Source organism: Falco punctatus, assembly GCF_963210335.1.
Source record: "Falco punctatus genome assembly, chromosome: 14".
In the NCBI taxonomy this organism is placed as follows: domain Eukaryota; kingdom Metazoa; phylum Chordata; class Aves; order Falconiformes; family Falconidae; genus Falco; species Falco punctatus.
In genome coordinates, this window is record NC_137594.1 from 16,176,311 (window position 1) to 16,201,952 (window position 25,642).

The 25,642-nt window shown below is 41.4% G+C and overlaps 1 protein-coding gene across 9 annotated transcripts in view; it reads right to left on the bottom strand.

Moving 5' to 3' along the window:
• ZNF423 (zinc finger protein 423) overlaps nt 1–25,642 on the bottom strand; it is a 245,577-nt gene that overhangs the window by 82,964 nt on the left and 136,971 nt on the right. For all 9 annotated transcript variants that reach the window (XM_080411209.1, XM_080411208.1, XM_080411212.1 and 6 more), the window contains 2 exons: nt 14,196–17,419; nt 7,419–7,503 (listed from right to left, as the gene is read on the bottom strand). In XM_080411209.1, the coding sequence (XP_080267335.1) occupies nt 7,419–7,503; nt 14,196–17,419 (3,309 nt within the window). The remainder of the gene's footprint in view (nt 1–7,418; nt 7,504–14,195; nt 17,420–25,642) is intronic.

Consider the following 25,642-nt stretch of genomic DNA (forward strand, 5'->3'; position numbering starts at 1 on the left):
TGTTTTTTCCTCAAAAGTAGGACACAGAGGGGTGCTGGCATATAAAATATCTGAGAAACAGGCAGAAAGCATCTCTGCAGACTCTTAAATACAAACATACAACAGTTTTCAAGGTTAATAGCATTAATACAAATGAAGAACAAGTTACACATTCAGAAAAATCACTGCTACACAGGGCAAAGTTTACTGAAAGATAGCATTTTTTGCCACCCTGCCTAACTGATGTTGAAAGGCTGGGAATAGATTGAGGTGCTTGCTAATGATAACTTTGAAGAAACATCACACTTAAAACTCAGACTGATTGCAGAAAAGGTGTTTTATCAACTGCTCTCTTTATGAATAAATATGAAACTACCAGGAAAATGTTTAAACAGGTGTAATCACAACTGCATATGAAAATTGAGTTTAGAGGCTGTAAGGAATCTTAACACAGTTAAGAAAGAATGAAAGCAATGTAAAACTGTGATCATAGCCGATTATGCATGTATCATGCAAAACAGGAATGTTGTCATAGCAGCTATAAAAATGTCAGTGAAACTGAACCACTATTACCAAGTTGTAAATGAAATGAAAAATGCAAAAGGAATATGTGAATGAATACATTAAGGGAAATGTTATTTCTTTCCTGGCAGATAAACAAGCAAAACAAAATACATGCTCATGAAACGGAGTGATTTGTATGAACAAATATGCATAGATAACAATTGCAGGAGGCCACATCAGCACAGTATGACAGGATAAAATTATTAAGATTTTGGGTAATTAATTTTCCAGCCTTCGAAAGGAAGGGACAGTAAAAACGTAATGTTATGAAACCAGTTCCTAAGTAAGAAAGCAATTAAGTAATAGATTATATTAAAGGCCAATATTGTTTATAATAAAATAAACAGAGCTTCTTCTCCCTGTTAGCAATTTGGCTTTCACTGTGAGTATACTGTTAGAGTATGGCTTTCAAAATGAAACATTTCCAGCCTTTTGTACACTATACTCATCATAATGTTATTTAACTACTTGCACAAGTGCTTAACGCTAAAAATCATATATATTTTAAAAAAAAATTGAAACCCAGGGCTTAGATTTGGACGAAATAACATGAGGACCTACTGGTGTAAGCAAATCCCTTTGCCCAGGAGCCTGAGCCAGCAGCAAGCTCCACTCGGGCAAAGTCTCCTGCAGCGGTGGCGGCACAGGACTCCAGCCAGCCTGCGGCACTCGCCCGTGGTGGGATTAAGGTTCTCATGTGTGTGAGGAAAAGTCATCTATGTTGTTCATCTGTTAAGATAAGTACACTTAGCTGTTTTTTTCCTAAAATTCTTTCACAATAGCCAGCCACTGCAAAATGAAAGTCTAGTAGATATTGTTAATTAAGGCAAATCCACATAGAATTGGATATTGAAGCAAGCACTGGGTAAACAAGTTGTACCTTCATTTCTGCATTAAAAGAGCAATTACTCGGAATATGCTTTACAAACATCAAAGTTTAAAAAATATTTTTGAGTTCCTAATGTGTCCATAATTAATTCACACATTCAGCTGTTCAGTCCAGAAATATGTTCCTGTTGATAATTTGCATCTAATGCTTCAAAAACAATCTGGCAAATGTTTATTTGCCTTAATGCCTGAAAGCTATTACCAAGACAGTGCTCTACAATGTCACTATCATTGCTACCATATATATGCTTTCACTAACATGAGCGCTTAGGTCTGAAGAGCTTCCCTCAAGAATTAAACAGTTTTGTCTCAGGATACAATGTCATGATGGTATATTAATGGATGGGAATGTATTTACGGAATAGCACACTCAAAACTTTACATCAATTGGCATTCAAGTACTGTGTTAAACAAAATACACAGGAAAATGGGAATTTTACAAGAATTAAAGCTGTCCTTCTTCCAATATTGACATTTATTTAATGAAAAAAAAAATGTTTTATTGTAAGAGAGACTGTGAGAAGCATTAGCTGTCCTCAGCTCCCAAATCAATGAGAACAAGGAACAAAGCACTTCACAAGATCAGGCCCGAGTACCAGAAATGCTTCACATCCTCATCAGAGATGCCCAGGGCTAGTATTTCCACATCTGTAAAAGTCAGTTCTGCAAAAACGGTCTTTACCTACATCCTTTTCACATACACACACACTTAAAATCTACTGTGACAGGCAAGAGTCCAAGACCACTCAAAAAGAGTCCGAATTTTTATTTCGGAAATACATAAGTTAGCAACTTTGTTAAGATCTGAATTCATGAAAACTGTGAGTTCCTAAATAAAAAGATAAAACTGCTTCAATTTTTAAACAGAAAAGGGAAACATAACTGGGAATACATTGGTTTATGTTTGATTTTGAATACTATCTCAACCTCTTCACCACTCTGCTGGTTTCATCTTACTGCTTGAGCTTGGTATCACCCGCTAACTGTTTCAAACATAAAATCAGCTTCCTAAACTGCTGTTTTTTAGAAAATTATTTCTGTAGTTATTATTACAGTTTAACCTCTTATGCGCAACAAACTTACTTTGTTATTTTTAAATGTTAACAAAATAACAAACCTTTATTTGGTCATTTTTTGTTTAGAATATTTGTATGCATCTGAAAGAAACATAACTGTGGATGCATGTTATCCCTCCTCTTTGTGTTTAATTCTGGCAGAGTGTTTCCAGAACTTGAAACATGACCTCCAAGGGCAGGCAAGGTAATGCAGATACTTGGAGTCCTATACCACATACAATGTACGGCATGCCACGGCTTACGGCAGTACTCACAAAACTCTACCTGCTCCTCCAAACATGTGGCTTAACTTGGTTGTCCCCATCACATCAGACAGGGAAGTATTTACCCAGACAGCAGTCCAAGAACCAGACCACTGAACAATTTCAATGTGACTTCTGGAACTCTTCCCTCCAGCACTCCCTTCTGTCCCCAGTGGCTCTCAAAGCACAAACAGGGCCTCATGTTTCACATCGCACATACGGCAACTTGCCCAGCCTGCGCCCCCCTCCCTCTCTCGCTGCTCACCGGCATTCAGATCTGAATTTTGACTGGGAGCACTGGCAATTGCACATGTAAGGACAGCAGTGGCACCGGGGAAGCACTCTGCTGAGCTCAGAGGAGCCAGACAGCCTCTCACGAGCCCACAAACACACTCCTCTGCAGCCAGAGGCAGGAAGGTCCCGCAGCAAGCCCAGTGTTAAAGCATGACCAGGAATCATTATTTTCCCTGTTCCAGCCCTAACTACACTCCAATTGAGCTTCCCGTGCATGTTTGCCAGGAGACTTCCTTAAAGAAAGGGAGAAAGAAGGGTGGGGACAGTTGTTCATCTTTTTGAACATTAAATAGAAAACATTCCCCATCTAACAGCGACAGAGAGAAGCGCTGCTACATTCGCTTCTCTTACCCAAACAGCTGAGAGCCCCAGCATGGATCCAAATGCATTTTCCCTTGATACTGGGTGACCTGACCCACCTGGAGAGCAACAAGTCTGTGGAATTTTGTGCACCCTGAAAAATATTAATTAGGGCACCCAACTTGGTGTGGGAACAGCACAGCTGTAAAAACCCAGTAGGAAAACCCTGGCCCAAATCCTGATGTTCCCTCTGCAGGGCTCCGAGCTGGGGGTCCTTGGCAGTGTGGGACAGGAGAGTGCTGGGGCTCCTTCCCCCGGGCAGCTATCACTGGTGTGCCACGGGGACTTGGCGGTGGCCCTGTGGTGGAGACTGAAGTTCCATAGCTCCCCAGCCACTGGGGAGGAGCTGCACAGATTTCCATGCTGCTGGCTGCTGCCATGGCTGCTCAGTGCCCCCCCATAGAGCCCAGGGCTGCGTACGCCCATCCTCCCCTGCATCTAATAGAGGCTGCACATCAGAGGCTGTGGTAGGTGGGGAGATAAGGGGGAGAAGCTTTAAACATGGCCAGGTCAGCGCAACAGGAGGTAAGCAAGTACAGAGGCAGCAAGAACTACTGAAAGTTTTTGATATAGTCCCAGGTGGACTCCCCAACGCCTGTAAATGTTTCAAAGGGGGATCCCCTTTCTGTGGGCATGGAAATGTTTCAAAGGAGCCCCAATCAGTGCAATGTTTCAAAGATCTCTGCTTTCGAAAAATTCTACCCCTAACCCCCCTGCCGGCTGAAAACATTTCTAAACAGATCCCTTCCTGGCTAACCGCAGCTGAGGAGGTCTGTTCTGCTGCTTACAGCCCTCCTACAGGCCCCAGTGTAAAATGAAACAAAAATCTACCATTTACCTCCTCTGGGGATGTATCCAGCCTGCTCCTTCCCCAGAGACCCTGCGCAGGACCCAGTGTGCCTCTGTGTTTGTGTACAGGATATGAAGGGCTAGAGTGCAGGAGGGTAATTTTTCAAAGCGGTCTGTGGGAGTAGCACTGGAAATTCCCTGCATACTGTTTTGAAAAAAATAAAACCCCTACCCCTATGAATTATGAGCAGGGCCTCCGACTCCAGACTGAGGAGCTGAGAGCTTGAAGAGGGAGGCACAGCCAACCTAACTATATGCACTTTTTAAGACTATGATATCAGAAATAATTGAATTCTTTAATCATATTACGGACACTGACACTTAAGAGGTGTCACTGCTACAGAGCAGGGATTCCTTTGTTGATAGTCACTTGAGCAGAATAAAACTGTAAACAAGTGCTTAGGATATCTCAACTATTGGTTTTGTGTTTCTCAAAGTATGAGAAGAAAGTGCTGCTGAGAGGTCCTGGATTATCAAAGCCATGGGTTTTTTTACCTAAAAATTACACGTCAAGGCTAACTTCATTGTCTTGGCTCACTTCAAATTCAAAAGAGAGATAAAAATCTCTCCCTGGAAATGCTTATCCTACTCAAATTCTTATCTTAGATTGGTATCAATCATTCATTTTCCCCAGACAGCATTTCAATGACTATATTAAAACAGATACCTTAATTTTAGACAGATACAAGTTCGTTGAGTCCAACCCTAGGCTCCTGAGGAGTCACAGTCTGAGGACAAGCTCCCCCCTGTTCCCCAAACACCCATATGTTCACCCTGGGATCTCAGTGCACACACCCCCACACACACCCCACACACAAACAAATCCTCACCTGTAGGTCTTAAATTGACAATTATGACGTTAACAACTCCCGTGACACAGACCTGGGCTGCAGAAACAGCTATATTAGCTTCTTTCTGCCCATCTGACTAGACTCAGCATAACACAGAGAAAGGAAACTCTTGCACCCCTTATTTTATAAGTGACAAACCAGCCTGAGCAGTAAGGACGCACATGTCCATCTCTCCTATGGCCTGACTAAGGGATCAAGGCTCTCAGGCTTAGAACAAAGGGCACAGAGGCAAGCCCAAGAGGCAATCCATCACTCTCCTTATTATTACTGACTCAGCACTATGCAAATTAACACCAAAAATCTGCACAGTATTTATTGCTGCAGAAACTGTGACATCTAGTCTCTTCTTTCGCCTTCAGTACTCCTCAGTAAAGCACAAATACCAACAACAGACTTGCTGGCAAAACCTTTTTGGAAGCAGTCACATGTCCTGAAGGAGAGGGGGCCCAACTCCCTTGTGAACTGAGATGCTCAGAGTGCGAGGAAGCTTGGCTCTATGTGTCTACACTTCACTCGTTCCCAAACTGCACCATAAAATGAAGTGATGACTTGAACTTAATGAAGGCTCTTAGTCTGTATCTCAGCAAAGCAACACAAGCTATGACACCACAATGGAATGTTCATGCATTTTCTTACCACGTCCTGGTATTTACCATGTTCTAGGTGTACGGAACTGACTCCATATACATCTTTGTACTTATACAGAGTTCTTCCTAATATGTATAATAACTTATGTACAGCTTCAAGGAAACAACAGGTAGAGTTTTCACAAACCGCAGCTCTGCACCTTTCTCAGCCTCCTATGCCTTCTATCACTGTGGATTTCCAATAGCACTAATAGTGAACCTTATAATGTCATATATATGTGTATTATTCCAGGCAGCACTAATTTGGGGATATACATAAATAAACTTCACACATCAGTTACTGGAAAATGAAGAAATTGCATCTTTCCAAAAGGAAAGATAATTCCCCTCTCAAATGAAGCAGAACCTTAACTCAGCACTTGATGACCTTTGTATTTATTAGCTACTGGATCACAAATTAAGTTGAAACAAGTGCTAAGCTTGCCTAAGGACTTCTTTCTTTCAGGCTTCTTGAAAAAAAAATCTAGGGGGGAGCTACATGAAATCACTATGGTCCAATTAACAAGGATCTCAGTCTTCAAGCTTGCAAACAAGAGATTACATTAACACCTGCTACAAAAGCAAACATTTTTAGATATCTTCATCTTAACCTGTTTGACATTGACTTGAGGTTCCTGCCTGGCTCTTGGATGAGAATTATTGTGACTGACATGTATATTTTCCATTTGGGGGTGGGGGTGCAAAGACTGTGTCAGTCTGTATTTCTCTCTCTCTGATATTTATGCATAATTCACTTCAAAGCTAATAGGAGTTACATACATGCACTGGCATGAGGATGGTTTCGTAAATATAAAATTGTTGAAGGAAAACCATTATGCTTGTGGGAGGTAAATGCTGCATGTGAACATATGAGATGCACAGAGTACGCTGTAGGGTCCTTGAAGAATCTCATCCAACATATACCCACAGTGGCCTGTGTAAGTAACTCCTTTGTGGTCTATGCATCAAGGTAAGCTGACCTCTTGGGCCAACACATATATTTATAACATCTGTATAGACAGCAAAAACATTTCTTTGAGTTCATCAGAAAAGTAATCATACAGCTGCAGCAGAAATACAACCCATCAGATGACAACACTTTACTACAAACTCTTGTGACAGGACTGTAGTAGAAGGCAGCAAGCACTGATTTTTAAAACACTTGTATGTCTGAAAAGTTGAACTTTCTGAAGTCCAGAATTGCTGGGAAAAGAAGAAAAAACCTCACTGAAATAACTCTGTAAGTGTTTTGTTTTGACAATGTTCCTCAGGAATTCACCACACTTAGCTGGGAAAATGCTAGCAGTTAAATCTATTCAATGTCATGACATCCAAAATTGAAACATAATTGCTCCTAAGTGGTTGACAACCAGCAAGTACTTTTTACATGGATAGAGAGAAATTTATGCTATCAAATGGAAGATACTGTCAAAAGTTTGATTTTAATATAAATGAAAATGCTACATGAGGACTCAAAAGGATAAGGAAAAAAGCTCAGCAGTAACACTTTTATAACCACATATTTAAAAAGCTTTGAAGTGAAGAATCATTACATCAAAATCATTTTCCTTGAAAGATAAAAAAAAATAAATTACAACATGAATATTAACAAGTTATTAGAATAATGATTTTCAAAGAGTAGCAAAAAACAAGCAGCCAATGAGTGGCCTAGTTTAAAGAATGTCTTACCAATCATATGGTTAGCGACATGGATTTGTATCTCTCTCTCATTCTCAAAGGTCATCTGGCACTTGATGCATTGATAGGTCTTTTTCTGTTTAATAACCAAAAAGAGATTAGAGAGAACTGCACTGTAGCATAAGGCAAGTGTGATCATGAATATAGCATGTTATGTGCTTCAACTTTCCGCCACTGAGGCCTTTTCTGCTCACGTATCCCTAACAAGACACCAAGTTGGGTCGGGCTCTTCTGGGACCATAAATACAATCTCTAATTAACAGCCTACTTGAGGAGAAATTTTATTTTCAAGTTTAAAAATTTCAAATGATAGTACATCAAAATCTGATTGTGTACTTGAGCCGTAAACAGATTGCTCATGTGATTTAACCCATTGCAGTAAAAATTCCTACACAGTGAAATAAAAGACATTGGAAGGTAATTCTGTTTTCAGCATAAGATTAGCTTTCTCAAAGAAAATCAATCTTTAGTTAAAATCAAAAGACAGTAGGCAATACACCTATAGTTACTTGGGGAAGTGAAGGACAAAAGGAAAAAAACACATTTTCTAATGGTCTCCCATCAGAAATCTTGGAAAAACTGCATTACCACAAAGAATTGTTTCCTAGTGCAATCTATTGTGTATTTTCTCCATCTCAAAGTCATACCAGGGAAGCTTAGCTGCAGAAGTGAGGAGATAGTGTGAAGAGGCAATTACATGAACCATTTATTCAAATAGGGAAAATGGGGTTTGCACTCAGATTGACAGTGGTGTGTATACTTGTGCAACATGACAGGAAAAAATCCACAAAATCATTTGTAGAAATTAAAATGTATGTTGACAAGTCAGACATTCAAGTTAGGAAAAAAAAAATAAAACATGGTTACTAAGCTTTTGTACACTTGCAAAAACTCTTATTTCCCAAAGCAGGAGCACGGTGCTTTGGTCTAATGTGTGTGCTCATTTACTGCATGGGTACATGCTATCTAAATAGACATCCTTTGATGTGCATTTTAGAAAAATTGGTCCTTTTGTGCTTACTTCTTCCTACAGAATAACTCCTACTGCAATACTTGCCACTAGGCATGAGCATGCGGTCTGTATCCTTACGGCTGGAGTGGATGGCAGCAGAATGTATGTGAAATCGCCGCGCACTGGCCACAAGCTCAGTTAGCCAAGGAATGTCTGAGAACCCCAAGCCATTAGCACTGAGAAACCCAATTCAGTTAAAAACACCCTCTTAACTTATTTGAAGCAAAACGTTTTGCAGGTATTTTTTGTGCACTTTTAGATACACATTATTTTTTCTTACAGCCTCCACCCCACACCTAGGTATAGAATCCCATTTTTAGGACAGCAGTAATAAGTCAGAAGTTTTGAGTTAAACAGAGGAGTTGCTGTCACCCCCTCTGCGCATGGGATCCAATTTCCTCGAGCACCTGCTGAGGAAAGAACAAATTAGGTGCTGCCAAGAGCTTCTTAACTACTTCCCATGTCATCAATGGCAACAAGTTAGCCTGCTGGAGGTTAATGAACATGCTGTAATACCATAATAACAAATGCACCAGTCTATGGATGCTATGCGTATTCCATGAATTCTGTACGCAGTATGTGTTAGCACATAGGCAGGGCTCTCTAGGCTAAAACAACAATGGGTGATTAACATGATAATAGGAAGAAGGCTTTACTCCATTGGCCAAAACCTGACACAGCCAACCATAGAAAAGGAAATAGTCTGGAATGGCTAGTTATCCCTAGGCAGCTCAAGAAAGTATCCTCCTGGAGTCCATTCAGAAAGCAAGGCTGTTAATGGAAAAGCAGCTGGATTTCTGCAGCACTCTTTCTTGGGAACCTATTCCAGCAGACGAGCACAGCACACATACGGACACATGTTCTCTCAAACACACTGGCATAGACATGCTGAGGGCTCCTAACTTTAAAACCAAAACAAAACACAAAAAATCTTGGAAGAGAAAAATGGTGTTGGGCAGTGAATGATTCATGTGGTCACATTTAAAACTTGAAACCTTCCTCTTCTTTGAAACTTCATATCTAAGTTCTGTGTCTTGTTCAACAATTATCTCTGTTATGCGGGTTCCCTAAGTCATTAGCTAGAAAGGACAATATCTCAGCTCAAATCTATTTCAAACCTTTAGAGTTACATTAAACACAGACAAATGATTCATTTTTTAAATCGATTTTGGTTCTCCTGAAAGCTACTTAGTAGCAGATCTAGAGACAGGATGTCTTTGTTTAGCCACAGACTCAGTGAGAACTTCTCTACACCATTTCACAAACTCATAAAACACTCTGCTTGGCGTGACCACCCCTCAGAGAAGACACAGATTTCAGACTTCCTCTGAGTATTATCTTTAGCCTCAGCTAAGATATGTTCATGCAAAAGAGCTGTTCAACAGAGATGACAGCTCCTGTGACAGGGTACCCCGCTAGATATAGAGTGGTATTAATAAACGGCCCCATACAGGCCACGAAATAACTATAGCTAGATTAGCACCCAAATGGATATGCAAGAGATGGAAGAGCTGATTTTTTGGCTCAGTAATCGTTCTTTTTAAAAGAATATCACAAAATAAGATTCCATTCTCAGTAAATTTGGAACACTAGTTTTAATACAAGGTTGTGTGATTTGTGGTACCGAATATGATCATCATGGCTTCATGGCTTCATGAACATTAACAATGGGTCAGTTATCTGTTTTTAAAGTTCTGTCTTAGGTCAGTTATCCGTTTTTAAAGTTCTGTCTTCACAAGTGGTGACAACAAATGCGCCCAGCCTCTGAGAAGCTAAAAGAGTCTAGGCAATGGCATCTAGGTGACATAGGAGACCAGATGAGCAGGCCTTCAGCAGAGACCTCAGTCCCCATTAAGTCAAGATATTTAATTCTAATCTTGGCACAAAATAGTAGTAATAACAACAGAGGGTTCTGGTTTCTTTTCTGAAATAACTGTTGTTCCCATGGGTTTTCCAGACTGTCCTCCTTTAAATCTGGAAATGGTTTCCTGTTCTACAAAGAAAATATTCCTCCATTCAAGTGAATTTACAAGGGAAGAGGAGGGCTATGGGGGAGAACAAAGACAAGGAATTGAGTCCAATAAATGTGCAGGAGAAAAGGAACTGAGTAAAGGAGCACAATAGGGTTCATTCTTCCAACTTGCTATGTCACCTCCTTTGCTTCTTCAGTCCAAATAACGCAGGTGGGCTAAAAATAGTAACACTATTCAAGATAGAAATTTAATTGAAGTCTAAGCATTTGCTATTGTCAATGTTAAACAAGCATTATTCATGATAACTGGTACAAAATAAGGACAAATCTGTGTAAGAGAAACAGCAGCCTGAAGTGTGACTGCTTCCAGTATTACAAGGGGCAATGAGAAATCTCAGTAGTAAACAACTAGTCATGTTTCTCAAGATGTGCACATTCCTCTAGAAGACATGTTAAAAGGAATCAATGAAATGTGTTCAAAACTGAAGCTCTTACAGAAGTATGTTCAGAAAGCACTACCTCTGATGCGATCGTAATAAGAGTTAAAAAAGGTCTTGAGCTGTACATGTGTCAGATACAGGAATGGCACCTCCACTTGTGATGCTCATCTAAAAAAACCCTTTTAGTCCTATCCAAACAGAATAGCTCACGTAAAACTATAAGAATCAAACACAAATTGATGTTAGAGCCATCTTTTACTACTAAGGTGTATTTTATTTATTCGTCTTAGTGATGTTCCTTGTGGAATATCACTGACTTGACTTAAAATCTCCTAATAACAAATCTTCCAATACAGATGTTGCCATGTACACAAGGCAAAAACTTTGTCCGTCTGGAAATCTCTCATTGACCATCATGATTAGATGTCCAAGAGACAATTGTTATATCCATGTGCACATATAGGCAAACTTAAATCCATACAGTAAAAAGGAATTGTTCTTTTTCTCCTGCTCTATTTTTTTTTTCTTCTCAAGTATTTTCATTTTTTATTCATCAAGAGCTAATATTTATTTTCTTCCTTTCTTTCACTTTGGGGTTATATCTTCAGTTAAGGTTTTTCCTGAAATTCCTTTAGGCTTCCACACTCACCTCTTCAATTCAAGAAGTATAACTGCTGGTGGAGCAATTTCCAACATTGAAATAAGTTATGGATTTTGTATGTCATCATCATCTTTCCATTTGCTTTGATTTCATTCTGCTTATTCTTATTTACTCTGAAACTTATACCCACTACTTAAATCTCCCTGTATTTTCTTTCTGACTGTACATTGTTCTAATCTTCAACTGCTCTTCTGTTTAAGAAAGAAAAATCAATAAGGTGTTTAAAAAAGAAATGTGAAAGTGCTCAAGAATTGGAGAGAAGCAGCTCTTCTCTGGACATCAGCAAATTACTCTACATGCATTGAGCATTTAAGATCGTTCCAGTGAAAGGGTATTTTACCCGTGCGCAGCATGCTAACAAGATGACAAGAGAGAGAATGTTCAACTTGCTCAGCTTTGCTGTGAAGCCAATGAAGTTAAGTAAATGCTGTTCTTGAAATACAGAGTTTTATCACCATTTGAAAGACAGCATAATTCTTTGCAAAACACTCTGCTAGGCAGACACAAAGGGCACTCACTGCCTCGAGAAACCTGAGTGAAACACCAATAGTTTCCATGTGAACTGGTATCAGAATTCAGGTCTTGTACCTATAATGAAGGGTAAGATAATGAATTATTCCTAATAACAATGTGTCTATTCCTGGGATGCATACCATAAAGGTCTCCGATATTAGCATATGTGCAGGCCATAGACACCTGTTGAAGGTACCATTTGCCATCATCGCAAATGCTGATTTTTCATTATCTTCTACAAAGGAACCAAGACCTTTCTTTCTTCACAGGATGAAATTCAAAGCATTTACCTTATTGAAGAACTTAAAACTGTCCCCTGAGAGAACAAGTATGGAAGCTGTCACTGAAAGAAAGAGTTAAAGCCAGAAATAAGATCAGAAAATGGCAATGTATTCTGCTTCTGATAGTTGATAACAAAGAAAAGGTAATACTTTAGACTACAGGCACAGCCCTATATAGTAAGAATTAGTCCTACCTAAGAAAAAAAAAAGAGGTACTTTAAAGAATTTAGAAGGAAATAAAGGCCTGAGGAGGAGGAAGGAGAATGACCTAGCCAGAGTCCCAGCCGAACTCTCAAAAGGTATCACACCAGGGAGGGATATTTCCATTCCTCATCCTTCTGCAGAATTAAGCGTGTGTGCCTGGAAGCTTAGTCACACATTCACCGCACCCAGAGGGAACAATATCCAGTTGTTTTACTAAAAAAAAAGAAAAAAAAATAAGCTTTCTGTGGGATTATCTCAGAAGCTTGGAACGGGGCATTGAGGCCAGCGGGTGCTGGGCAGGCAGTGCCGTGCTCTGAGCCGGCCACGCACAGCCCAGCTCAGCCGGCCATGCCGCCCCACGCGCCCCGGCACTCAGCCGGAGCTAACAAGTCCTGCTGGGGACACAGCCTGCGCCAGCTATTGGAGGCATCTCAATCTGCGTCCTCAGGACATACTTCGGGTCTTCTCTTACTTGCTGAGCCTCTGGTGTTCTAGCTGAATGGTATTTTCAGGTTCTTCTAATGCAGTAAGGTGTGTTTGTGGGTGCTTTAATTAGCAGATTGACATAAACAGGCATCTACGGCTGGAATTATTCATTAGGAGTTGGGTGCCTAATTTCCTTAGATACTTTTGAAAATCTCACCCCATCATGTTTAATTAAAAATGTCAGATGATATCAATACTCAGATGTGTCTGCTGTTGGTCTCCCGAGAAGATTTCCAAAATCTACTTCTCATTCCATCTGTTCCTGACAGAGGAAGGACTGATTTGGCCCATTCTTGAACCAAAATGTCAACAAATAATTTTAAAAGACTATAAACTGCAAATGATATTAATCTCCTGAGTAGGCTTCTGAAACCTTGGATCTGCATGTTCCCAGGTTATCTTGTAAGCTAAGAAATGGGAAAGCAGGCTACCTGCAAACATTAAAGGAGAGCACACTTATATGTAACCTGCATTAGACAACAATTCCCAGATTTTCAAGAAAACTACTTATCTTACTGGAGGGCCACGAAGCAGATAATTTTAAAATAATGTTTAAATTCATACACACAGACACGCACGCACAAGCACACGTATGCACACTGAGAGCGAAGTAGCCTCAGAACATTCAATCTGACAGACATCCGTAAGGACAAGCTCTTCAGCACAGTAATTTGTTTTAAGTGAGAATTTGGGGGGTAGGCTGGATTTCACTACGTTTTTCCTCAAAAGTTCCATTCTCAAAAGAACCTCCTGCCTGTGTTTAGCTCCCTGGTAAGAAATACTCTAATTTCTCAAGTATGACAGATCAGATTATTTTTGGTTTGGGTACTCAGCATCTCCTTTTTTCATGGAAATGTCCCAGCTTTTCCAGATAAGCCAGTTCAACAGCATCAGAATTCATGGACAAACTCAATCCCCACCACTCAAGTGCCTCAGCTCTCTGCTGGTAAATCTAGGGCAGTTTTATGATAAAAAATCTGATGCACTGCCACTAGGAAACAAGGACCCTGTGAGACTGAGCAACATCTAATTTTTCTATGTGCAGTACTCTAGCTTTCCACCTGTTCTGTTTGAGTTTTTAGTAGCACAAGTGATTTTATAAAGTGACAGTTGGAAAAAAATAACATCAGATCAGTTCTCGATCACATCGAAGGTCTACCTTATATCCCTCAGACATTTTAAAGGTCGGTTGTACTTACTCTGGGAACAGGGGACGTCTGGGTACCTTTCCTTTGGCCACTAGTCTCAGGCGTCAGGTCTCGGTGGTCTACCTGAATGTGGCTCTCTAGGTCTTCAGCACTTTCAAATTTGACACTACACTCTGGACACCTCAGACTGCCACACGGTCTCTCATTCACCTCCTGTGGAGTCAAGCTCGAAGACTGTCCATTGGTGCTCCTGGTCATGCATCCAGCACACAGCCCATAGGGAAGGCCGTTCACATCCAACTTTACCAAGTCCTGCTTATTCCGGAACTCCTTCAAGCACAACGCACACTTGTAGAGTTTTTGCAAGGCCTGGCCATTGGGCGATGAGGTTGCAGAGTTTCCTGCCAATTTCTGCATATGAAACGTCCCATGAATTTTCAGCTCAAGGGTGGAGGTGACCGTCTGCATGCAGACAACACAGCGAAACCCGGTGAGAGAGTTTCTGAGATCTGGATGCATCTGGCAGTGCTCGATAAATTCCTCCTCGCTCTGCAGCGGCATTTTGCAGATCCGACATGTCCCTGTATCCAAACTCTTGCTGTGAGTGACTTTGTGCTCCGTCAGGGTCAGGAGTGATGGGAAACGTTCCCCACAGATGGGGCACATGTAGTGCTTAGCTGGGCCTCGATGGGTCTGCATGTGCTCTCTCAGGCCATTTTCTGAGAAAAAGGTCCTTGAGCAGATATTACACTTGTGGCTACCTTTGATGAATTCTGCTTTCTTCCTAGAACAGTCATCCTCCCCAGGCCTGATGTTATGATCTCTCAAACGATGGTTTTGCAAGAGGACCTCCATAGTGTAGGCAGCCCCACAAATGTCACAGCCATACATGGGCTCAGAAGCATCTACATCATCCTCACTGGCTTCATGACTGTTTGACGTATCTGGATTCTTCATTAACATGTTCTGGATATCTGCCCCTTCTGTCTTCTTATTCGTTGGGGTCATGCCGTTTGCTGTACCATTTTCAGCGCTAGCATCAAAAACACAATGTTTTTCCCGCAAGTGCTTTTCAAGCAAGATGATGGCATGAAAAGCTTTGCTACAAAACTTGCAGTTGTATTTTTTGCTGTGGGTTGTGATGTGGCACTGCAGCTCTACCTCTGTGCTAAAGGTCTCACCACAGAAGATGCATTTGTGAGACTTTGATGGATTTCCCAAGTGACTATGCTTCACGTGGATCTGGAGATCCACCTCCTTCCTAAAATCCCAGTTACAGGCTGTGCAACGATACATCTTCTTTTCATTGCTATGCTTGACTGCCAGATGCACTTGGATAGATACCTTGGAATCAAAAACTTCTTGGCAAAGGGTGCAGTGATACAACACAAAAGTATGCATGTCCAACAAATGCTTCTGCAAATCATCCACCGAAGAAAACTGTTTGTCGCAGCTCTCACATACATAATGAGTTGAAGTTGTCATGTAATGTACGGTGAGATGTTGCAGAAGAGACTCCTGGGAATCAAAGTCTTCTTTACACTGAGGGCAAGACTGTTTCCTCAACAGCAACTCCAAATGCAACTTTAAATGGGTTTGAAAACTTTCAAAATTTGAGAACTTTAGATCACACTGATTACACGGGTATTCACCATTAGACACCGAGTTTACGCTAGCAGAAAGCCGTTGCCTTTTAGGGGAAGAGACTTCAACATCAGAAGAAACTGGACTCTGCTCTGCTTTTGACTTCTTATTGTGTGCCAGAGGAATGTTCTTGTGGTTTTCTTTAATATGCTTTGTAAGCTTCAGGATGGAGCCAAAAATGGGGGAGTTTGTGCAATAAGGGCATGAATAAACTTCCATAAAAGACTGTGTTGGCTGAATGACAGGGGAATCCAATTTTGAATTTCCTACATTGCAGTGAGTCTGCTGAATATGCTCAGTCAAGGTTGCTTCAGTCAGAAAGCCCATGGAGCACTGGTTACAGAAGAAAGCGTTGTTGCCATCTTGAGGGGTAGCATTTGGGCCACAGTGAGTAATACGGATGTGTTCTTGTAAGCTATTGATATCTGCAAACATCTCCGGGCAGTAGTTGCAGTGAAAGGCAGAAATGTTGCTAAACTGCATCATGGGATAGGCATGGTTTTTGTGCACCTTTCTCACGTGTTCATTCAAGTTGTACAGTGTAGGCATGGAATCAAGGCAGATCTGGCATGTGTGGCTTTGCTGAGGTTTGTCTGCATGAATGGTCTTCAGGTGGATCTCCAGAACAGCAAGGCTGTTGAAGTCGCGCTTTGAGCAGTACGGGCAGCTGTAAGTAACTTTAGACCAGTTCTGGCCTTCCTCTCTGTCCACAGACCTGATTTTCTTTTGTCCTCTCAAAGGCTTTAAGGTTGAATCTGGGGTGGAACCTCTTTCCACCGATGCACTGGAGTCAGGTGTTGCACTGCTCATGGACGCCACGCTCCCCAAGACTGGGTCAGGACTGATGCTGTGATTGCTGGAGTCAGGTTGTCTGTGGCTGTCCAAGTGGCAATAGACTTCCTCCACTGAAGAAAACTGCTCCGGGCACATAGGGCACTTGTGTTTTTTGTTGGCATGGGCTTGATGAATGTGTGAGAGCAGCGAGTTTTCGTCTGCAAATACTTCAGGGCAATGAATACACTGCAAATCTGCCTTCTCGGAAAGCTGTGGGTGGCGTGTCATTACGTGCTTCTCCAAATCTTCAGTCTGACTGAATGTCTCTTCACAGTAATCACACATAAAATCATCCTTCTTCACCTCTTTCTCAGTCTTTGCCATATGTTCCTTGTTCTTTTTATGAGCTTGCATGTGACTCTGCAATGAGCTGGTAGATGAAAACCCACGTTTACAAACAGTACACTTGAACGGTTTGCTGGAGCTGTGGGTTTTCAGGTGAATTTTGAGGTGGTCGCTGCGAGAGAATGCAGCCTCGCATTCATGGCAATGGTACTTTTTATCCCCTGTGTGAAGCTTTATGTGGCGATCCCTACTTCTCTTGTGCTTAAAAAGCCGACTACAGTAGGTGCATTTGAAAGGTAGTTTGTCACTGTGGATCTGCTCGTGCCTTTTAAGGTAGCTCAGGCGAATGAAGGACTTATCACAAAACTGACAGGGATACGGCAGGCCAGTCCCCCCTTCCTCCTCCCCGATGCCGAGATCACACCCATCTCCTATCATCTGAGTGGGTGATGCAACATCTTTGCTGGAGGGAGATGAAGCCACCCAGGAGAGTTGTGGGTCGTCATCACCATCTGTAATGGGAAAGCAGAAAGGAGATTAAAAACAATTCCCAGTGCATCTGTGAAATAAGGACAAAGCTCTCAACAACACTATGGGCTTCTGCTACTACAGCATTTTAAAAAAATCAACTAAAAAAAAATCTCTTGAATTTCAAAGGAGGTTTGAGAAAGAAATAAAATTATATTCGCACACATAATTCACAAATATGCCAACATACAGTATTAATAAAAGGCATTTTTCTTTAGCAGGTTTAACACCTGCTCACTGTACTGTAAAGCAATAAACAATGAATAAGGAAAGCAAAACACAATGTGCAATGAAGCAATACAAACATTTCGAAAAGCTACAGTGTTAAGTGATCACCTGTGACTTTGTGGGTCTTTTTAAATGCTACATCAAGATGATGTTAAGTAATGTCTCCATTAAACAAAATCCTTCAGTTCTGTCTCAAAACTGTAATAGAATGAAAAGTTGTTCAAAAGCAGTTGAACATCTAAGTGAAGTAAGAGCATCAGATTTGAGACAGCTCAAGAAAATCAGATAAGAGATCTGCACCATTACCACATTCATTTGTATGAAAGGTAATGTCGCCTGCTTGGTACAAAAAGAAGGAAATTTTGAAAGCCCAGAAAATCACCATTGGAGATCTCAAGACGTCACAAAAGAATCAACTTCAGGACAAACCAACAAAGGCCCAGCCTCTGTTTCAATAACTATTTCCTTTGCTCAATATGAGGCTTTGGAAAATATTTTATAATTTGATATTACCATAAAGAAACACAGCACCAAATCCAGCAGCAAAACAGTCATTTTAGGAAAAATACATAAAATGTTGGCAGCTTTCATAAACAGAATTGTTAACAAGAAACAGAAGAGAGTGAGTTCAAATATCCTAATTCCAATAAATGCGGAGATGTTGAGTGAAGCAAAAATGCCACTAGCCCGATATACAACTGAACCATGGAATGAAGCAAAAATAAAATTCATGTAAATGAGGGAAGGCGCTGACCGCATATACATTCGGAGATTCAAAAAGGGAACCAGTTCTCCAGATACATTGTCCTTATAAAACATTTAATGTTCCTACTTCAGCTCTTACTAAAACAAACCAATAAAAAAATCCCCAACTGTGCGTGTAGGCTGCCACACGCGCACTCCTTGTGCCTGCCAACTACAGAGTCACCAGGCAGAGAAGAGCACATACACGGCAGAGAAGCTCTCAAAGAAAGGCTCGGCTAATGAGGATATCACCACCGTAAGAGGCTAGCTCCTGTGGCACCGTTTGCTTTGGCAAAGACCTCCTTTTTCATCCCAGGAAAAGAGAGCATGGAGCTACCTCAAAAAAACTAAACCAAATACACACACCAAACAACTTTTCCCGCACGATGGAGCTGACTGTTTTCCAGGATATGCCCCGTGCTCCCCAGGGAGCTCCGCTCCCCCGTTTAACTAAACCTCCTGCTCCAAAGCCATGCTGGACACCGAGCATACACCTCCTCCTGCTCCCGCAAGGCACCCCGGCTCTCAGCAAGCACCCGCATCCTAGGATGCTCGGGGGTCTTTGTGCTCAACTAACCCCTCCGAGCCTGGCAGAGCCCGAGCCTCTGCCACAGGCGAGGAGCCCCTGATTTTTGCATCAACTTTTCCCAGGCTTCGTTCCCCCGACCACGAACCAGCCTCTCTCTGCGGCTGCAACAAAGCCTCATGTTCCCAACTGAAACCACCTCCACCGCCCGCCCCGCCGCTGGCGCAGCTTCGCTGTGTCCCGGGGGAGCCCCCGGCCCCCACCCGCCCCGTCCCCCGTCTCTGCCGCCAGCCGCATGCGGGGCTCCGTCCCCACGGACCTGCGGCCACGGGCCGGCGGAGGGAAGGAGGCAGCCGGCTGCCAGCGCCTGGATTAGGGGCCCCCGGGAGGTGCCGGTAGCTCAGGGCTGGCTAATTCCCTCCTCTCGCCAGCTGGGCTCCTCCAGGGGAAAGGAGACAAAGGGGAGCAAGAGGGGGATGCTGGGCCTGAACTAGGGCAGCACATGTTGCATTTGCTACCGCCACTGCTGTCTACCAGGGAGGGGGGGGCGGGGGGGGGGGGGAGAGAAGAAAAACAACAAGAGAAAAAGCACACCACCGTTGTGCTACTTACTGCTCGGGCTTTCTGGCTGTGACTAAAATAATGTCAAATGCCCGCTTTGCAGAAATAAATGTAAAAATATATGCGTTTTAAATACCTTCCCTTCTGCAGCCAGCCTACACGCGCCTTGTGCTGGGCAGTGGTATGCTGGGGAAGGGCTGCACCAGGGAGAACCCGCAGCACTTAAACCAGCTCCAGCGAATAATGCTTCATTGTTCCGCTTTTGAAACTGTAGATGCAATGGGCCAAATCCAGTGGTAACACAGGCTGGGCCAACTGCTTTTAACTTCGTTACATCCGTGTGCACTTGTGCCAACCATTACATTGGCCCACCACGCAAACTGAACAAATCTTTTAGAAGGTCTCTTTTTCCTCTGAAACGAACTGATGTACCTCAAAACGCACTCTAACATTCAAACAGGGCCAGTTCCCCTCATTCCCCTCCAGCTGCTGCTCTTCAAACATATTGGGCTATTCAGAAAATAAAATCAAAGAAAGCTGGTAATACTTTGTGAGTGATGCACAAAGACGTTGCTGTGCTAATATAATTTGGATTCAAAGAAATTAATATTTCTCAGATTGAAGAGCTGGGTTTGTAATAAAATTGCAAGCATTTACATAGGCAGTTGAAAGCAAAGGTTGTCTCCTTTTGTTAGCCTGATATAGACCTCTCCCTGACTTTCATGTTTGACTTCTAGATTCCTTTTATACTCTTTTCTCATACTTTCTCAATATAAAAAGAATTAGGAAACTTTAAGCCCCAGAAAGAACCTAACTTCACTTCCCTACAAACAAGATACTAAATTACTAAAGGCCTAAACTGAAGAAATTAGGGAAAACTCATTATCATTAATCTCCTTATGGAATGAAAAATAGCCCTGTTAATTTTAACTTGCCATATTAAATTGAAGAAAAGACCTATAATGAACTGAGGAGGAAATTCTAAGGTATTTTACCAGAGTAATATTTTAGTGGGAAGATATATTTTACATGTGGTGTGACATGTCTGGCAATGATGGTTAGAATAATAATTCTACATTAATGCAATCAAAGGAATGTAGCAGAATGAGAAAAATCACTTTCAAAAAGGAGATTAAAGTCATTAAAAATGGCTAATCCTGCAAAGTGGGACTGTTCTAAAATAGAGAATCACATGGCTGGTGCAAGGCTTTTGTCATTTGCGCATAAGAGAATCAAAACAAGTATTAAAAGGGTAAGAAAATTCAATAAAAAGTTTAATTAGGAAAAAAAGAGCATTAAGGAAGCTTCAGGATGTCAGTAGTCCTCAGGATATATGTGCGGGTCATGAAGCTTAAAGGGCCAAACTTGATAATCAATCTCAAAGTGGTACAGTAATTTAGCAACTTAATGTTCAGCACGTTTACGGGACTGCAAGCATTTATCATCATCACTGAGGAGCTAATTCCAGCCTCAATGCATTCAATAAATGTATTTTTCCTTCTAATAAGAGCAATTTGGCCAAACTGTAGTATAAATCATACTTCATTTTCTGTTTATCTTCCAGATAGCATGAGCCAAGTTCAGAAATATACTTGTGAAGCTAAAACAATAAAATGAAGTCTTAAAAAATGTACTCTCTTTTTAGAAAGGAGACGAACAGCACATCACAGATCGCCAGGAGTAAGCAGCACTGCAGTCTCAGCATACACTTATGATGTTGATATATTTATTATTTCAGAGTTGTTTTGCTAACAGAGATAAAATCAACTAGACACAATTTCAGTCCCTGCAAACACCTTCCCCCATCTCCCTGCTAAAAGCTAGCTGGGAACGTTACACACCCGCCAGACTTTTTGCTGAGCTGCATTTGAAGTGGTTGCAGAGGGACAGGCTGGCTCAGCTGCCCGCTCACCCGTGTGGCCCCAGCCCTGGGGTCAGCGTTCACGGGCAGGGGCTGCACAAACCCGGGCTGCCCCCCAGCCCGCTGCTTCTTCTCTTGAGAACAAAAGGTATGCATAGAGACCCCGTGTGCTGGCCTAGGCCTGAAGCTCGTCCTTGCCTAAACCCTCTTGTTTACCATTGTAGAGCATCATCGGGTTCCCCTGCAGTGAAAACCCTCCCAGCTCTGTCTCCCCTATGTGTGAAGCGTTCAGGTGGCTCTGCCCCAGGGCCTCCATACGTCCCCGCACACCACGGCCACGTCGCAATGTGGCCAGTGCAGTATGGGAAGCCAGTTTATTCCAGCTGGTTTGGGAGCAAACAGCAGCACGAATTTGAGCACCATGGGGCTCAGAAGAGGCCGCACAACCTGCCCAGGCATCAACAAAATACCCAGGGTTTGGCCAAAGAGGCAACTTTGAGACTCCTCTCCTGAGCCCAGAAGGTGTCTTCGTACAGGGCAATAAACCAAGGAGGTTAGATATGGAAGGTGCTCTTACTCTATCGGGTTTATTCCTCTAGCACAGAGCTAGTACACAAGAGAAATAGTTAAATTAACAAAAATAAAAACCAAAAATCAGTTGTTGGGGAAAGAATCGCTGTTTAAGTTCAGACTCCTGGTTCTCTCCAAGCCTCTCTGTGTCCCACAAGTTAAAAATGGCCAAAGCACTGAAGTCACTTTAGGCTATGGAGAGTTGATGGAATTATAGCCCAAAAAAGTAAGTAACTTTTGAAAACAAGCTTGGCATCGTAAGACACGCTTCTGAACTGTGTTTCAGTTCCTCATCTCCATAATAGAAAAAAGCCATCTGCTCCTCAAGGGCAAATTGTAGGGCTTACTTCTGTATAGCTGTGAAACCCCGAGACATCCTCAGATGGAAGGCCCGATGGAAAGGCTAGCAATTTCAATAATTATTATTATCACAGATGCTTAACTATAATACAACACAGAGACTGAGGACTGAGAAATGTTCAGTAGTGGTTACAGCAAAGTTTGCATTGCTGTACTATGTATTAAAAGCCAAGGATAGATCATTACAATGGATTATAGTAAGAACCTCACATAACATATGCTGCTCATTTACACTGCAGTGCTGGTGTGAAATAATGCAAATCAAGTTTACATAGCAAATATTTTAAGTTTCAATATTTTCAGTGCACTGTGACAGCTTTTTACTTAGATTTTTTTGTTGGAGTGCTTAGTCCCGTTTTCTTGCACATTTCCCACACAGTTATAACAAAGTAAATAATAAAAAATATCATTAATATTCCAAACTCAATTTTCTAGGCATATATTAGCTTCACTGAATGTTTTTGTTCGTTGTGACACAGAAGGCAATAGTGGACTGTGAACCACCAGTGCCTGTAGCAATGAAAGCCTTTTTATGCTGACACTGCACCTATCTCTGAATGGTATTGTAACCGCTGGGCTGTGACTGAAACCCAGCATTAATGCGCGCTCAAACACACGTCACTAAAAAACGGGAAAAGATTTCTACAACTTACTTACAATTATCCCTACACAAATACCATGCAACTGTTCCCCAGAACTGGTCAACCCACCCTTAGCCAAGGCACTAAGGAGGGGCCCTGGGAACTTCAGGCTGCTCTGAAGAACTCTTATTACACAGATTCAGACTTCAGCAACATCAGCTTTTTCACAAAACAATCTTTACAGTTCCTTATTTTAAGGCACTATGCCATTTATAGATATATATATAAAATTTAAAATGTTCAAAGAAAACCTAAAATTGGATAAAAATCTAAGAGGTGCTAATATAAATGGCACCACAGGCACTGCTTTCATTATTATCTGTGACTTTAGAAAAAATGCAGTTATACCTAATTATATGCTTATGTGGTAAGCATTTTTGTTGGGACTAAATTACCAACAGTTAGTGACTCTTTTTCCAACTTCTCAGCTTTGCACTGCAATTCATTTTTAAGTGAAGTTTTTCAAAAAGACAGGCAGACGTCTGGCTCAATGGAAAGTATATATAATCTAATTTTTCTTCTCATGCAGAGAGTAACTTGGTATTTAGAATACAAAATCAGCACAAGATGTAGCGCAGAATTTCAAACATTAAACTTGCTGGGATGTCTGCTGCAGATAAACTGTTACACATAGATGGTTTAAACCTTGCTGTCTTTGTTTAAACCTTTCTGTAGTGATCAAAGATACATCTAATTAGTCTTTTTTATGCTGCAAGTTAAAAGTACACACAAAGATGTCTACTGAAGCTTAGCTGATATACAGAAACTTGTTAAGCCAGAGTAACGCATGCCTGAGCCCTTGTCTCCCATTAGCAGAGATATCAAGACTCAGTAATGACCATTGATAGGATGACACATAATTCTATACAGATGATAAAATCAGAAAGATTATTTTTAACATTATTTTTTCTTATGTCAAACAGTCTGCATTTTGCTGGTAACAAAAAATTAACATATCATTAAATAAGTTATTTCACACTTCAATAAATGGCATAATAAGGGGTGGAGGAGAAAGTTTTATGTTAGATCTAGGAATAAACTAAATGCTTTCAGAGTTGAATCACTGTTTTTCTTTACTCCCTTTGGAAAAGCAGCAGATACTATATTCTGCTGTGCATCATGGACTTGGGACTGAAAACAGCTGCACTCTAATTACATGTAAAGTGTACCAAAACATTCCTTTTATCACAGACTGTAAATCTGTTAGCATCTGTCTCTCCTTTGTTTCTTCCACAAGATACAAGCTTGTTTCTACATTTTTCTCACCTGTAGCGGTAATTAAAATTCATTATAAATGAAAGGAGTGAACACTAAAACAAGTTCCTCTGTGTACAGTTCTAAACTCAAATTAGAAACAGCTGTTTGCTAATTCATGCAGTGATGTTTTGTCGTGCTCTGTGAATCAATAATAACTCACCCTATTTCTACCAAAATGTTAGGATTATACATATATTTTGCTTAGCAATTTGCTCTTCAGAAATGTTCAAATGCACATTCAGTCTTTTTAAAGCAAGATTATAAGATGATACCGGCAAAATCATCAATGAATTAAGAGAAAGAACTTTAACAGCTTGCTGCTTGTGCTTACCCTGCTACCTAGAGGGTCCTGTGCCATTCCTGCCTGCTTTGATGCCTACAGAGCATTTAGCAAGAAAGCGCATTGTAAGACAGAGGTAAAAGAACAAAACTCTATAGAGGGTCACACACACACATCGTGGATTCAACAGTCACACTAAGAGAATACTATAAAATTAGAGTTTGAGCTATGTCATGTACAACTTTCAAACATATGGAACAGCAAAGCCCTTAGGAAAATAATCCTAGTAGAATAATTATTACTTATAATAATTAGTTATAAAATTAGTTATAATAAATGGTAATCCTTATGCTAATTGTTAGTAATATTTCTTCATGTTATGTTAGCCAGAGCACAAACTTCATATGACCCTATCGGCCTTACACTCACACATATTCTGCAATTCTTGCTACTCGATGTCAATATTTACCATAATTTCAACACCTGATTATATAAAACAGAGACAACACACAGCGGTTAAGGAGCTCTGCCTGCTTCATTTTTTATCTATACCTAAGGATACAAGTGGGGCAGCTGCAATGTTTTGAGCAGACCCCATGGCAGATTTGCAGAGCCTGCCCTCATTGCAGCAGGACCGAGGCCACCCCTGGCCCCTGCACCACCCCCTTTGCAGGGCCGAAGATCCTACCCGGAGCAGTGGAAAAGCATCAGCCTCCATAAATGTCTCTGCAACACATGCAAGGAAGGTCCTTTGCTCATCTATACATCAAGATGTTTTCCCTTCCTCGCATTTTGTTACTGTTAGCAGGGAGGGTGCTTCCCATACAGCAGGAACCCAAGCATTGAGGCTCTGAACCACTCGTGGGGATGTGGCCAGCAGAAGAGCCTTTCTGGTGGGATGAAATGCATGAGATTAATTTCCTAGATTTATGATTTCCTCCCTCCCATTTGATCAGGCAGCTCTCAAATACAGCAGGCACCTGTTCTCAGGCTGTTTTGCTGAGTACCCTCAGGCACATGCGGTCAGGCAGACTCAGCTCAGGCTCTTTCCCTCGGTTCATACCCATAACTGAGCATCACAAACACAGACTAGCTGCTGTTTGGAGAAACTCAATGAATACAGAAGCCAAAATTAAAGAGAGACAGACTGAACTGACCAGATTGGTGTGATTTATTTTA